Below are 14825 nucleotides of genomic sequence, written 5' to 3'. Positions count from 1 at the left end.
GTGAATCTTTCCAAGGCGGAACTCTTTGTTTGCAGTCTCTTAGGCCAATTCTTGCTTCATTGGATAACGATATTATGATGAAAAAAGGATCCCGTAAGTGTTACATTTACACTCATTTGAGTATCATAATGTTTTATTATCATTTCAATGTCATAACTTTTAGAAAGGGGAAATTGTCCATAAAGTCCTAAGTGGGAAAAGGAAAAGAGAAAAAGGAAAAGGAGGAAAAGGAGGAAAAGAGAAGAAAATGAAAAAAAAATACTAAAAATTGTCCATATGAACGTTGGCTATGTCATATAAGATAACTAGCATCCATGTTAGTAATTTTCACTCGCCAAGTCTTGATTTATTTCTACTAATGTTTATTCAAATTAGGTTTAGAGTCATTGGAAAGCTAGCTAGAGACACTTAAAAGGTAAACTCACCTATTGCCCAAAAGCTGGCTAGAGATGGGTGAAGATTGATAACTAGACACACTATCATATTTGATCCAATAGTCGGTAACGAACTTTAGAATTTTGCTCTAATCAAATTGTAACTGCAAATTCACTTTCATATAATCTACCATTCCATGATAACTTAAAGTTTCTTTACAACATGATTTTATAACTTAGTAACCTCTAGAACCAATCTAGCAACCTAAAATCCAAACCGATCCGATATTACAATATTAGTCAATAATTTTTTTAAACTAGATAAATTAAGGTTCGAATTCTTATCTAGGCTTTCGCAACAATGTTAATCTTCCGTGTGGAGATGTCCACGAGGAGCATGCCCCACTTCAATTTTTATCTTCTTCCTCGTCCTTTTTTCTCATCTTTTCCTCTCTTCTGGTCGTTTCGTTTCCTCTCCTTTTATTGAGGCCTACCAGCCTCCACAAAATTAATGGATGGGCCGAGGAAATAACTTCATGGGCTTGGGCTTAAGTATGACACGGGCTCGGGTCTCTTAAGCCTAAAATTTTTTTTTTTTTTTTTTTTTATAAAAAAATCTCGTTTGTTATATTTTATCTAAGGCTAATCCAAATTTATCCCCGTCACGAGATGCGAAGCATTTAATAAGATACATTGCATCATTACTAAAAACTATATTCATGCTACCAAAAACAGTTTAACAAATTTCTTAAATTACAGCGTGCTCATTTCTTTTAATAAAGACCTGAGTTTGAATCATCTTAATTACACTCTTTTTTTCTTTTTTAAATCAATCAATGGCGAGAATAATCATATTCTCAATTATCATTCTGTAATAGCAAGGCTTTGTCCCACCATTACCTCATACATTAGCGTCCTATTAGATTACTCTAATTTATTCATATTTTGGAAAATGTTCACAATGCCACAAAATTGTCTTTTAACTTTATCAATATAATTCGTTTAGGACTCTTTTTTATATTTTCACTTACGAAAGTTTATTTTTTAAATTTTACTTAAATTTTAAATTAAGTGGGTAATCTCTCTAATGAAATACATTTCAAAATTTAATCCCCAAAAAAAAAAAAAAATTACATTTCAAAAGAAATTGCGACCGACGATTTTCAGGCCTGAAAAAGATTCTTCAATTTCAGGGAATTTCTTCGCAATTCGCCCCCAAATTCCTCTGCAGAACGCTACTGCAATGGCGGAAGAAACCCTAGAACGCCGGGGCTCCGTCGCCGCTCCCCTCGTCTTCGCCGTCGTCATGGCCTTCCACGTCCTCTCGTGGTGGTTCGACCGCTTGAAGAAGGTACAAAGAGGTCCCCCTCCTCCGGGCTGGCGCCGCTCGCGTTGAGATCCGAGCGCCCCTCTGGAACCACGGAAGAATTGATGACGAGGGGATCGATGGGTTTTGATCGACGTGTTCTTTTGGTTCTGTTTTCAGGGAGGATCGACGAGCGCGATGGAGGTGCCGCTGCGGGGAGAGATTAGGGAGCTCTTGAAAGAGGCGAGCGCGTTGTCGCAGTGAGTGATTCCCGTCGACGTTTGGTTTTTTGCCGATTTTTCTTGGTCGCGATCGATCGATGTGATGTGGGTTTTCGCTTCTGATTGCGAATGTGTTGTAAAATTGCGATCTTTCTTTCTCGAATTACTCTTTCCTTGCTCGATTGATCATCTGTTCTTGAAGAGAAATGAAGCTGTCGAGTTCTTCGAGGTGTTTATCCAATGCTGCATAGTCCCTCTGGGAAAAATATATGTGGGACACGCTCCTTTTTTTTTTCCCCTTCAGATTAGTAGGTGCATATTTGTGATTGGTGCCTTCTGGATTGTCAGAGAAATAGCTTCGGTGCTTGTAGGCCACCACACCGACATGTTTTATCTTACTTGTGTGGACATTTTTGATATAGAAGGGAAGTGTAGGACTTCCTTCATATGTTTGTGGCTCTTTACGAGTATGATCGCTGTCTGATAATTGTTCCTGTTTGGCTTATGTTTGTATTCTTGTAATTTTTTATGCGAAAGTGGTCGACTTCTTTTTGTTAGCCATTTTCTTTCTGGGAATTGGATGCCGTGGGTTTTTGCGTTATATTTAGCATGTAATTTCTGCAGTAAATGACATGATTTGTCGCTGGTTACAGGCCATCAACGTTTGCACAAGCTGCAAAACTTAGGAGATTGGCAACTGCTAAGGAGAAGGAACTGGCAAAAAGTATGTTATACTTAATGAGACTTAATATGATGGTTGTTCGGCTTGAATGTTAGTTGCTTGAGGACTAGAAGATTTTCTATTCATCAAGCAGTCTAAACTTTTCTTACATTTTTGTTTTCTAAATTTTGGTTGCATCTTGAGGTAGTATATTTCTAGAGTGAGGTGGATACGTTCTCTTATCTTTCTCCTCTGCGCAGATGATCCCGCATCTATTGTATAGTTGCATCACGATAGAGTGATATAGTTACTTTTTGTTCTTGTTTTCAGTGTTAAGTTCAGCTGCTTCATCTTCAAGTCATTTGGCTTGTTGCACATGGATTTGTTTTTGGGAGATTTAAATGAATAAACTTTCAGTGTTCTTGGAAAACTCGAGGTTTTAGTGGGGTGTCTTTTAGCTTTTCTGACTATAGAGAAATGCTTATTATCTAGTTGTAGAAGCTTTGCCAGAATCAAGAAATCTGAGGTCGCTCTGTTTTGTAGACAAGACTCATTCTGTACTTGACTTACCAGCTCATGTAGTACTCCCCCTTCATGCTCTCTCTCCCTCCCTCCCTCAAGAAATGTCATATTATTTGGTTCTAAATGATGATTAGCTTAGCATTGCCATCAAGTTCTGGCACTTTTAATGTTCTAGTGTACATTGGGTGGATTAAGCCTTGGAATCAAAGCTGGAGTTTTTTGGACTAGATTGTGCTCTGTAATCCGATTACCATTCTGGAGCTTAATTCTGCCCTTATTCCTTAGAGATCATTTGGGCAGCTTCTCAGATTGCAATTCTTGATCACTAGAAATATTGTTTTATTTTTTGCTGTATACTGGGAAGTGTATTCATAACTTCTTATGACTTGCAGTTCAAGAATCACGCAGCAAAGAGATCAAGAACTCCTATGATTTGTATTTGAGAGTGCTGTTTTTAACAAAGGTAGAGAATTGTAGCATCGTTCAGAATAATTGTCCTACTGTTTTGTCATCGATGTTGATATATGTGGTTGTCTTCTGTAGGTTTTTATGTATTTTGTGCTGATTTGCTGGTTTTGGAAGGCTCCTATTGCTATGATATCTCAGCAGCTTGTTCAACCATTTGGTAATTCTATGTCGTGACCTGAAAAATGTGAAAGCTTCATAGTGCATTTCCAGTTGCTGCTTGTATTTGAATGCCCTTATATCTGTATCCGACCTCAACTAGATATTTTCTTGAGGATGCATAGTTGTAAATATTTTTTAACTCAGTGCTTACTACTTTTCAATCAATATTTACTCGATTTATTTGCTTCTATTTCAGGAAGACTATTATCATGGGGAGCTGGAAGCCATTTAGGTGGCAATGTCATGGTATGCCCAATTTTATTTAGTATTTCCTAGCACACTTGTCATACTATACTCCTTACAGATCATGGACCAAAAACCAGAAGAAGGGTTCTTTGATATTTTGGGCTAGAGACAATGCTAATATGACCTGGCCACCGGTTCCACCCGGTAGCAGGTGGACTGTATTTTCACATGTTTGCATGGCCTTACTTGTGTTCTGTAATTTTTTTGGAAGATCGAAGAAATATGATATGTTTACAAGTATATGCGTTGCTTGCTGCTTAAGATAAGATGCGCATTCTTTATGCCATCCTTTTTAAAAGTTGGTACTGTTACTGTTGGTTGAGCAGATAATAAATAAAAGTAGCATTGAGCATACTGATGCAAAAGTAAAAAGAGGAATGAGTGTTTTACAATTGGTGCTTTTTTGTAGAATAGCTGGTGGTTCTTACAAGCCAATTGGTTCGAAATGTTGATTATTTTGAACTTTATTTCATGTAATTGCAGGTTGGGATCATACCCTGGTTGATACTATCTACAAGGGTCAGCAGATTCGTTGTTAAACACTTGAAATGATAAATGGACAATATCTATCTGCATATATCCCTGATTGAAGATCTCTAATTGATCGTCATTTCTGCAACGTGGACGGGAGAGAAGAGGTCAAATTTGTGCTGATCCCTTTATGTCGGTGCATCATTTTGCCTAATATTTTTGTCACTTTCCATTTTACACATTATATCTAATTCAGTTTTGGCGTAGACTGTAAATTAGCCACTTTAGAAGTTCAATTTCTTACAGGTCACCTGAAGTTTTGTTGTAGAATTGAATCCACTTGGATAGATAGTGTTGTATTTTGTCATTTATGCTCAATTCTTTCCTTCACGCGTCATTGTAAGAACCTGCCAGTATCTTATTTTCATAAATGATCAAAGAAATCTGTCTGAAAAGACAAATTAGTATGTGCAAACAATAAGCAGAGAGCCCCGTTCATTGTAACTTTAGTCAACTAGTCAGTGTTTGCTTTTCTGTCATTATTGTTTAAATTTGGATAATTATAAAAAAAAAATGTGAACACGCATTTCAATATAAGAATATTTAGAAAAGTTCTAGATATTTCATGGAAATAAAATTAAAGTACGGGGATTGCAAGATTGGAAAATCAAAACATAAAAAGTCATTCAAATTGATTCAGTGAAAGAAATTTTAATAGGCTTATGCTATAAGTCATTTGTTGATGAAGTTTATGTTTGTCGATTTTTGGATGGTAACATGAGTCCAGATAATAATAATTTGGGGAGTTCGATCTATTGCATGGAAATTTATGTTGGAGATTCTTGGCGTGAGTAGAACAAGATCTTAAATTTTAGATACTCTCCAAAGTCAATGGAATTGGCTAAGGCTCTTCTGTGCGTTATCCTAGAATTAGGTTTTGATTTCACAATTCCAAAAATTCATAAGCACACAGTAAAATGTGACCAAGAATGTAGTACTCGCCAAGTTCTTTGGATCATGTAAACTGCAAAGGGCTTTAAATGATGCCAAAGGGTAGGAGCTCTTCAATCAATTTTGTTTCCCCAAATTTGATTCATTGATAAGTTTTACTCATCCAACCTTTTTTGGGGCAAAAGAAATCACCACTAGCAAGAAAATGAGAAACATTCCACGACAATTAGATTTGGTCTTTGATCTATCCCATATGCTTTGGATAAAGTACGCCTGTCAAGTGTTTTTCCTATATATATATATACTCTGAAAATTTCTATAAAGTTATCACCGTCCGTGTAGGCAAACTCACTTATCTCATCACTAGTAAAACATTGGTTATTTTGACCGTCGCCTACAACCGTTTTAGAGCGTGTCATGATATCAGGTTGTGGAAAGATTTATTCACCTAGCAAGAGTCCATGCATGTATAATGTGAATTCTGATATACATTCAGATCACATCATTTTTACCTTATCTCATGTACCACCATAGATAAACTAGTCCAAGAGCCCTCCATAGCACAATATTATCTACCCATCCTGCGCTAATTAGTTTAAAATGCACCGTGCTAATTTGAAATTATACGGAATTATAGCAGCGCAATAGCCCGAATATAGTCGATGCATGACCAAAAGCATATCTAACGCTAAGCAGTATTTTTTAGTGAAAAGACAGAAGCCCGGCATTGTTCACTGTTAAACCGGGGGGGATTCTTGTTAGAAGGGAAGAAAAACAGGAGTAAGATGTCAAGACACAGATAATACAAATCATGTTCAACGAAGAAGAAACTTCATTAACGAACTTATGATAAAGATCTGTCGAAAGTTAAACATGATTAACTTGTGAAAGACGAGATGCACCCGGAGAAGCAAACAGAACTAGCATTTGGAAATTCTTGTGATTCCTGTCTACGAACTTCATTTGTTTCGACCAGCATGGCCTGTTTGCTTAAGAGCGAGTACTTGAATATTATAAGCAAATGTTGATCTATACAAATGGCTCATCTCTTCAGCTAATATTTGCTTCCAGTTCACACGCTAAAAGACTAAACAGAGTAGTTAATATACATTTTATACATATTCAAAAGCAACCCAAGAAAAGTAGTACAATTGTTGGATCACACACTAATACAAGTGGAGTTCATCTTGACCAGATCTTTTTCTTGTTGTCCTTCTCTTTTTGACCTGGAACTTGGTCTCTGCTAAATCTCCTGGTAGTACTGGTAAAGGGTCCTTGGGCATTTGTAGCCGGCTTCACTGGTCTTGTTACCTTGGTGATTTTAGGCGGGTCAGATTTTCTACCTCTCTTGTCGCTTGAAGCATTTGGTAGAAAGTTCTCGGTCTCTCCACTTCTAGAATTTCTTTTCCTAGTTCGGTCATAAAGAGAACCCTGACTAACCGGGCGATGCACTGAATTCGTGCTTCTCAAGATACGAGCCTCAATTTCACACAAATTTCCATCGTTTGAGCCCATTTTCCCAATTGTTGGTGTTGCCCTTATCCCATCAGCATAATCCTGAGTCAGGTTACCCTGCATCTCTTGCTCCTTTTGCCTCAGCTTCTCCTCAAGCTCTTTGATCTGCATCCCTCCCAAAAAGGGGACAAATAATTAGTCACTATTTGAAGATTCACGTTTTTCTCAGGGGATACCAAAGAGTTAAATCGATTTTCCTTGTGATGTTAACATGTACTGCTAACAGTTGGTAGCAAAATAGTACAACCGATTAGACAATAATCCAATTTCAATTGGTAAGATTCTTGAAAATGTTCTGGAGAGGCTATACCAAACAATATAAAGTTTTCACAATCTGTCTTTAATTTTAAGATTCAGATTTCAACAAATAATGTTCTCTTGATGATATGGCTGCCCAGGATCTAGTGGGCACTTTAAGAGATATTCACAACATCGGGGGATTGTAATGGTAAAACCTTTTCTGAGAAAGACATGCATATACCACCTAAACTAAATGAAAGATGGACATGTACAAAATATAATTTATTGGATCCGAAAGTAGTATATGATATGAGGCCCCAGAACTGACTGTGAACTTCATTTTAAATCGATTATAATCAATTACCTTCTGATGGAGCACCAATGATTCTGAATTATCTTCTTGCTCTTTCAATTTTCTCTGCAGTTCTGTTATCTGGAACAAGGAGCAGGAAAAGAAAAAAAAAATATGACTAAAAGGCCGAGAGAGAGAGAGAGATTTTGCACTTCTCAATAATACATAAACTGCTAACCTTCTCTTGAAGCATAAGCCCATAATGCTCAGACTCCTGCTTTTGCTCCTTTAGTTTGCTTTCAAGATTCTTGACCTGCTAAAAAATGTAGAGGTCCTTAGATATTGATTAAACATGACCATTTTAAATGAAGTGGTAATGAAATGTAATTGGTTTTCTGGACTTTAGAATGTATATTATTGTCATTTCATAATGCTCCATATGATCCCAAGTTTATCCAAAACCCGCAAAACTTCTCCTATTGTACAATAAGAAAATAATCTGAACCTTTTGTTGCAATATCGTAGATTCTGATTGTTCTCGTTCTCTAAGTTTGGTCTCAAGCTCTTTGACCTTCACAAAGAATAAATTAATCAAAATATATTTAAGTTAAATGAAACATAAAAGTGGTAAATTACTAAGTTAGAGAGCAACCTTTTGTTGGAGAGCACATAATGTTTCTTCCCTTCCCTTCAATTTATCTGATAGTTGTAGGACTTGTTTCTCCGACTGATTTTGCAAGGCTAATTTTAGCTGAAGTTGATCTTCTAGTTCTTTGATTCTCTCTTGTTGAACTTTGTAAGTCTGATCTTTGCTTCTGGCTTTATTCTCTATGCTTTGTAGGTTCTCCTCTAGCTTCCTCAGAGATTCTTCTTTGGATCTGGACTCTTGCCTCGCTTTGTCAAGCTTTCAGAAGAAAAATGTATGAAGACTATGAGTAACACATTTAGGAGGTCTACGGTTATAGTAGGACAAGAGTGAAGGAGGTAACATTCAAAAGTCTTGTGTAACCATATATCACTTGTTGTTTGTCCCTGATATGTCTAGTGAAGTACCACAAATAATAAGAAATTCTAGCTAAATTTTCATAAGATTACCATTCCTTTCATCTTTTGAAGCTCATTAGGATCAATTTGCTTCTTAGCAGGACCCAGCTCAATCCCTCGAACCCGAGTTGCGAAATTCAATGAACTCAGAGTCTCGCTTGAGTCCTTATCTGATGGGCTAATTTGCACAAACATCAGAGTTTTGGAGTCGCCACCTGCCATATATATGTACAACCCTCTCATCAAGAGGCGCTATTACAGAAGAAGAGTACAGGCATAGTCCAATAAAGGAGTCTTTTTGTTTGGGGTTGGGAGAGAAAGCTGTCAAAGTTACCTAGTGAATCTTGAAGCAAGTGTGTCAACTTGGAGTTCCTAGAACCAATTCCCAACACTATAAGAACCACATATAGCATTGAATAGAGAAGTATCAAACCAATTCAAAATGAGATGGGACCTGTAAGGGATATGACTGGATTTATTTGCCAAAGCAGAAATGACGTCTCCTAAAGCTGAAAGAGATCTGTTGATGTTTTGAGCTTCTTTGAGCCGTTCTCCTTGCGCATCAGTCTTTGCCAGCCTCTCACTGCCAGCCAAATCTACAAGCCAGAGCTTGCTCCTTGTGCACTCTCCACTAATCAAGTTCTTTGATTTTACCATTATGCAGAGCATGCTAAAACAAGGAGCACGTTAGGCAATTTTAGTTGGCGGTGAGGAAAAAAGTCACATAAATGCTGTGCATTAAAAATCTCAAATGACAGTTCCATACCAGTGAGATCGACTACTATGCTCATTCACGTTGTTAGATCCAACAGCCCTGGCACTGCTTCCAGTCCGCAGTACATTCCAGACTTCCTTAATACTCTCAACTTTGGCTTCTATAATCCCAGGAACATTGTGAAATCCCTCGGATGCTTGTTTTATCTCCAATCTGGAAAGACATGTGTAAACGATTATCATTGATGAGATATCACCTAGACTTTTGCAAGAGGCAATTGCATGTGGTGTGGAAACCAAAGTTCCATTTCACCCGAAAAAGAAATAACCTAATACTCAAAATTGGGATTTTTTTCACTTCAAAAAGAAGGTAAATTCTTATTCTATTTAGATACTGCACATGGGAAAATAGACTATACTTTTTGGATGTTGGAGCTGTAGCCAATAAGTCTCTTATCTGCTCATTGTACACTTCAAGAACACTAACGGATATATTATAGACAAATGTGTCACTCCTTTCCTCAGCAGTTCTAAACAGTTGCTCTAGAGTCCGGAAGTTGACTCCTCGGTTTTGTTCGGTGCCCTCCATTGTAAATGTCTTCCCTGTTCCTGTTTGCCCATAAGCAAATATGCAAACATTGTAGCCATCCAACACAGAGAGTACCAATGGTGAAGCATCCGCAAAGACATCGACTGTCATGGAGAAAATTAGTCTCATTACTTATTTATCCTCTATTGTGGTGAAAGCATTGCAAATCACAAAGACAATGAAAAGAAATGCACCTTGGTCATCTTTTGGTGTATAAACTCTGTCAAATCTGAAAGTCTTTCTAGTGGCACCGCCTGTCAAAATGCCAAGATCTCCATCTTTTGCAGCGTCAAAGTCCACAATGGTGGCACATCCGGCTATTACCTCCTCCTTACTTAACGGACGACAACGACAAAACACCCTGATATTTCCTGATAATTTACCCAACTTTTAGATATATTTCTAGGAAATGTACAAAGTACAAAATGTTTCCAACACCTTTTGTCTCCTGAAGCTGGTTATAAAGTTTCCTTCTCTTTGTTTGTTCTTCACTGTACTTCATTTTGAGATCTTCACACTGTGCAACTGCAAAGTGCTTCCATAATTCAGGAGAACACATTATGTCACTGCTAATGGAAAAATAGACAGTGTTTTTCAAACATACCTAGAGCTTGGACTCCAGAGACCATGTTGTTCAAATCAGGAATTGAATCAGCACATTCATGTGCCTCTTGAGAAAGCTGAGAGTGCTCTCTCTTCATGATCTACATAGCCAACCGATTAACCAGTTTAAGAATGTCCAATAATTGACCAGTAAATGCTGGCAAATTACATATTTATAATTCAATTAACTACCTTTAGTTTCTTGTCTAGGTCATGAACTGCCAAAACCCAAAACTGCTTATCATGCTCATACTTGCTGGATAAGTTCCTCAAATTCTCATCTTGTTTTTCAACAACTTGGTCTAATGGGAGAATAAAACAAAGAACCATAAATGTCTCCCCACAATGGATAAACAAGCTATTTAAACATATGCATCAAATTAAACAGGGGAGAAAGAAATATTGATGTCAAAGGCCGTATCTTACCAAATATTTCATTTTCTAGCAATATGCTAGGTTATCTCATATAAAATATCAAGAGCATAGACATTCTTCAGATCAGTCATAAAATAAAACACAAGAATCAAGAACTGTGTGCATTGTCTTTTGCCATCTTCCACTATAAGACTATCATATTTTCCTCATAATCAAGCTCCGATAGGAACTTACCCAAACTACGCTTCTCAAATGTCCTTATGTCAAGTTCCATCTTGACCTTCTCCAACTGCTCATTTGCTGTGGTTAGTGACATCCAAGCCTGATAACATTCATTCGTTTTGTGCTCGTTCTGCACGGAAAGATCTTTAATCTCCCTTTCAAACTTGGCTGTTAACTTTGTTTGCATAATCTTCTTCTGCAATAATAACCAAATTTCTGAGAGCAGATGACACAAATTTTATGAGGAAAATTTGACTATTCCAAATTAATTAAAGTCTCACCTGTTCTAGAGGAATCTCTATCTCAGCAGAGCAATTATTGCACTTGACGCATTCACAAGTCCTCCGAGTACCTGGATGCAAATTATAACTGTGAATAACCCTATGAGGTTGATATAGTCAAAAATAAAATCAATACTGTCCAGATGGATCAAAGAAAATATTACCTAACACCTCCGGCACTTTCCTAATGCAAATCCCACTTACCAATGGGCTTCCATTAACCCCTTCAAATTTTATTGCAATTATGCCATCCTCCTTTACAGACACCCTAAAATCAACTAGTTGCAATGCCTTATTGGCTCCAACAATACTGAAGATGTCAAAATCAGAAAGCACCTGCAATTAAGGAAAAGCATATACTTCAAATGCATTTCTCAGGAAGAAAAAAATAAGGTTAAAACAGATGGTGGGCGCAAAAGTTCTTACCTTATCTTCCTGCATGAATACATTGAAAACCCTCATGCCCTTGGGTCCATTGGTAAATATGATTTCCACGAAATGAAGGTCAATGAAATAGTCTCCAGGATGAAAATTATTGATGCGGTAACTAAAATTTCCAAATCGTGCTGATTGATAAACAAATGGATAATCACCAGCATCCACTATGATTTCATTGGTTCGCAAAGCATCGCCTCCTTTGTAGAAAGCATCATCATGAAACTTCATGAAGGAATCTACTTGATTTGAAGCCTCACCTCCAGCATTTAGAAACATCACATATTCCTCTAATCAAAGCAACATAAAACAAAATGGCCCATTTTAAGACAGCAACTAAAGCATATCAAATTGAACTCTGAGTAACATTAAACAGTGGAAATTTTGAACCAAGTACAAAGGGATTGCTAGGTAGCTATGCCTCTCGAAGTCTAGTCCAAATGTTGCAATCTCAACATGAGTGCTCTCTTCTGTCTTCCTAACTTGATCTAGTAACTATATTGAACACACAAGTTGGCACTGAACCTAGGCATTTGTTAAGAACAAATAGGACTATGATGACAGACCACTTGAGATATGCTCGGAAATGATGCAGACCAAACTAAATGGCGTCAATCAGAATATATAGCATGCGGAGAGAGCACATAGTGTTTACACCGAACACAATCTCTATTTTACAGGCAATGTGAGCCTCAAAAGTAAACTTAACTTGCAGCCGCCTAAATCAAGATATCATGTAAGACGCACAAAAGATTATTTCATGATCCTCTCTATACAATCCTATTAACTTGAGTGAGCTGTGTTTATCTGACTTATTTAAGACAATTGGTATGCGGAAGTACATATGGATCAGTGATAACCCATTCTACACAGGTGGCAGCTTGTTTCTACCTTCTCTTCTCAAATTAATATCCGATGTTCTTTATTTCTCCATGATGGCTAGAGATCATTCCTTGAACATTCATATTGGTTAAGATCCAAATCAGCTCGCAAGATAAGGTGATTGTGTTGGTCTGTACGCTATAGGTAAACTTCAGTAACCACACTTCAAAAATTCTACTGACATTTTTGTCTGAGCTAGAATAAACCTGGATAACTGAGGTTTCTTAAACTATCTGAAAAATCACCTTGAAACCATGGACTGTAGACTTTCAGCACAGTTTTAAAAGACAAACAAAAGTTTCACGATTGGAGTTCACTGTGCATAATAAAATAAATTCTAACTTTTAACTGCTTAATGACCTTTACAACATAAAGAAGCATGTTAGGCGGCCCCATTCAGCATAAAATTGCTCTCCCCTTATCATCTAAAATATTCATCTTATGAAACCATTAAAGAAAAATTGAAATGACATCCATCTATCTAAATAGTAAGCATTGCTAAAAGTTATGTGATGCATCAACATAACACCAGTAAATACACATATTGCTGATTCACCAGCTCCAAACCAGATAAAAAAATTAATCAAGCTAATTCTATCAATTCATTCAATTTCACTTAAGGTTTGATAGAAAATATATGCAAAGAGCAATATCACCATCTTAACAAAAAGATGCTTGGCTCTACTTCATTTAAAGATGCCCACCTTTACTCAACCCATATTTCATGACAAGAGGCCAAACATGAAACATAAAGAGAAGCTCGAATTTGACTTGGCATGATAATCTTAACCCCTACATTGACCCGAGTTAACAAGTTTTTATCGTGAGTCGATGATTTGGCTGGTTAGAAAAATTAATGTAGCAAGATGAATTGACACGATCTAGAACATAATCACATGCCGACAGGAATTACTAACGCTAAACATACACAATGCTACCATATACATATGAATGTATATGTGCGTACTTGTTCTTGTGATCTGTTCATAATCAGTTCTCAAATCTAAAGTTAACCATGACTGAACTTAAATGAGCTACAGTTATTACAGCCAGTCATACGTTCTTCAAAGCATAAGTACTCTAATTGCACAACAGATAGAGAAAGAAAAGAGAAGTGCTGGAAGCAACATCACTTCGCTTTCCAATCTGTTCGAGGCTTATTGGCAAAGAGCTAGGATCCTAGAAGTGTAAACAGCCTAACGTATCTCCTTTATGTGCAGATAAGCCAAAACAGGACCCAAAAGAAAAAAGACCTTAAAGAACGACTGGCCATCAACCGAAACGGAGAAATGACTCAATCTTTGCGTCATTCCAAAAAAATTTCCCGAATCAAACGCCGGAACGCGCAGAATTCACTAACCTGGACATGTCGGCTTCGCGAACCCACTTCGAATCAGTCTCGACCCGGGGTCGCAGAGCATGGAATCTATCAAACCACCATCGCCGTCCTCGCCCTTCAACGAAGAACCTTGATCTTCTTCGTCCAGACGTTCGACCTCGTTCCAGTCGAAAGCAGGGGGCTTCGAATCGAGGGTCTCCGGGCATTTGCCGAGACCATCGAACCCGGCATCTTCCATCGAAAGAACAGCGAAACCCGGGAGCAGTATTCAGGGATCAGGGGAGATTAAGATGGCTGCTGCGTTTTTCAGAAGGATGGACCAGGAAAGGGAGAGGAGATTTGGAGGCGCCTTCACTTTTATGGCGTTTGGCCTTTTTCTTGGGTTATCCAGATGCGTTCGAATTTTGAATCTCACTCGACCGTTGCTGCTACCTCGTTATGGAGTTACCGTTGATGCCGTCGTGGAAAGGTTTTTATTAGGGTTATGTGGAGCGGGGCGAATGATGTATGGGCCGACTCGATGGTCCGAAGGTCCAACCCGACTGGGCTATTTTTCAGTTTTCCTTCTTTTTGTTTTACTTTGCTCAAATACTTATGGGTACATCTAATTGTCCGGATTTTTAATCAGAATACTGGGCTATATTAATTGCTTGGTGATTATAGTAATAGAGTCGGATATGTTCATATCATGTCATATATATTGTTTGATATAAATGATATATTAATATAAATGAATAAAAAATTTTAAAAATGAAAATGATAAAAATCTCTCTGGACACTCTTGTTTATTTTGTTTCTATTTGTTGCTTTTATTTTATTTCCTTCTTTTTTTAATTATTTTTTATTCCATCATTTTCTAATCAAATTTTATTAAATAGTAAACTATACTAATATACCTAAAATAAAAAAAACCCA

General features: G+C 37.3%; 2 protein-coding genes across 3 annotated transcripts; one reads left to right on the top strand and one right to left on the bottom strand.

Moving 5' to 3' along the window:
• The first annotated feature begins 1534 nt into the window (after positions 1-1534).
• Positions 1535-4906, top strand: LOC104418342. The gene is made up of 7 exons (XM_010029666.2): positions 1535-1725; positions 1861-1940; positions 2555-2625; positions 3477-3547; positions 3628-3709; positions 3908-3957; positions 4441-4906. The coding sequence occupies exons 1-7, from the start codon at positions 1618-1620 to the stop codon at positions 4507-4509; spliced, it is 531 nt and encodes a 176-aa protein (XP_010027968.1). The 5' UTR covers positions 1535-1617; the 3' UTR covers positions 4510-4906.
• Positions 4907-6364: 1458 nt separating this feature from the next.
• LOC104418341 (kinesin-like protein KIN-14R) lies at positions 6365-14331 on the bottom strand. 2 transcript variants are annotated; one of them, XM_039302126.1, is made up of 19 exons: positions 13932-14331; positions 11681-11979; positions 11419-11590; positions 11255-11325; positions 10986-11169; positions 10569-10678; positions 10378-10477; positions 10212-10298; positions 9968-10144; positions 9604-9877; positions 9237-9398; positions 8925-9140; positions 8805-8842; positions 8522-8685; positions 8079-8330; positions 7932-7997; positions 7665-7742; positions 7499-7567; positions 6365-6999 (listed from the first exon to the last, which is right to left on the bottom strand). In XM_039302126.1, exons 1-19 carry the CDS (start codon positions 14146-14148, stop codon positions 6562-6564), a joined length of 3174 nt encoding a protein of 1057 aa, XP_039158060.1. In that variant the 5' UTR covers positions 14149-14331; the 3' UTR covers positions 6365-6561. The 2 variants fall into 2 exon arrangements, with proteins under 2 accessions (XP_039158060.1, XP_039158061.1); XM_039302127.1 differs by having other exon boundaries at positions 7665-7739; positions 13932-14330.
• Positions 14332-14825: the final 494 nt, after the last annotated feature.

The sequence above is a fragment of the Eucalyptus grandis genome, chromosome 9 (assembly GCF_016545825.1).
Source record: "Eucalyptus grandis isolate ANBG69807.140 chromosome 9, ASM1654582v1, whole genome shotgun sequence".
NCBI lineage: Eukaryota > Viridiplantae > Streptophyta > Magnoliopsida > Myrtales > Myrtaceae > Eucalyptus > Eucalyptus grandis.
This window is presented reverse-complemented; position numbering and strand designations above follow the sequence as displayed.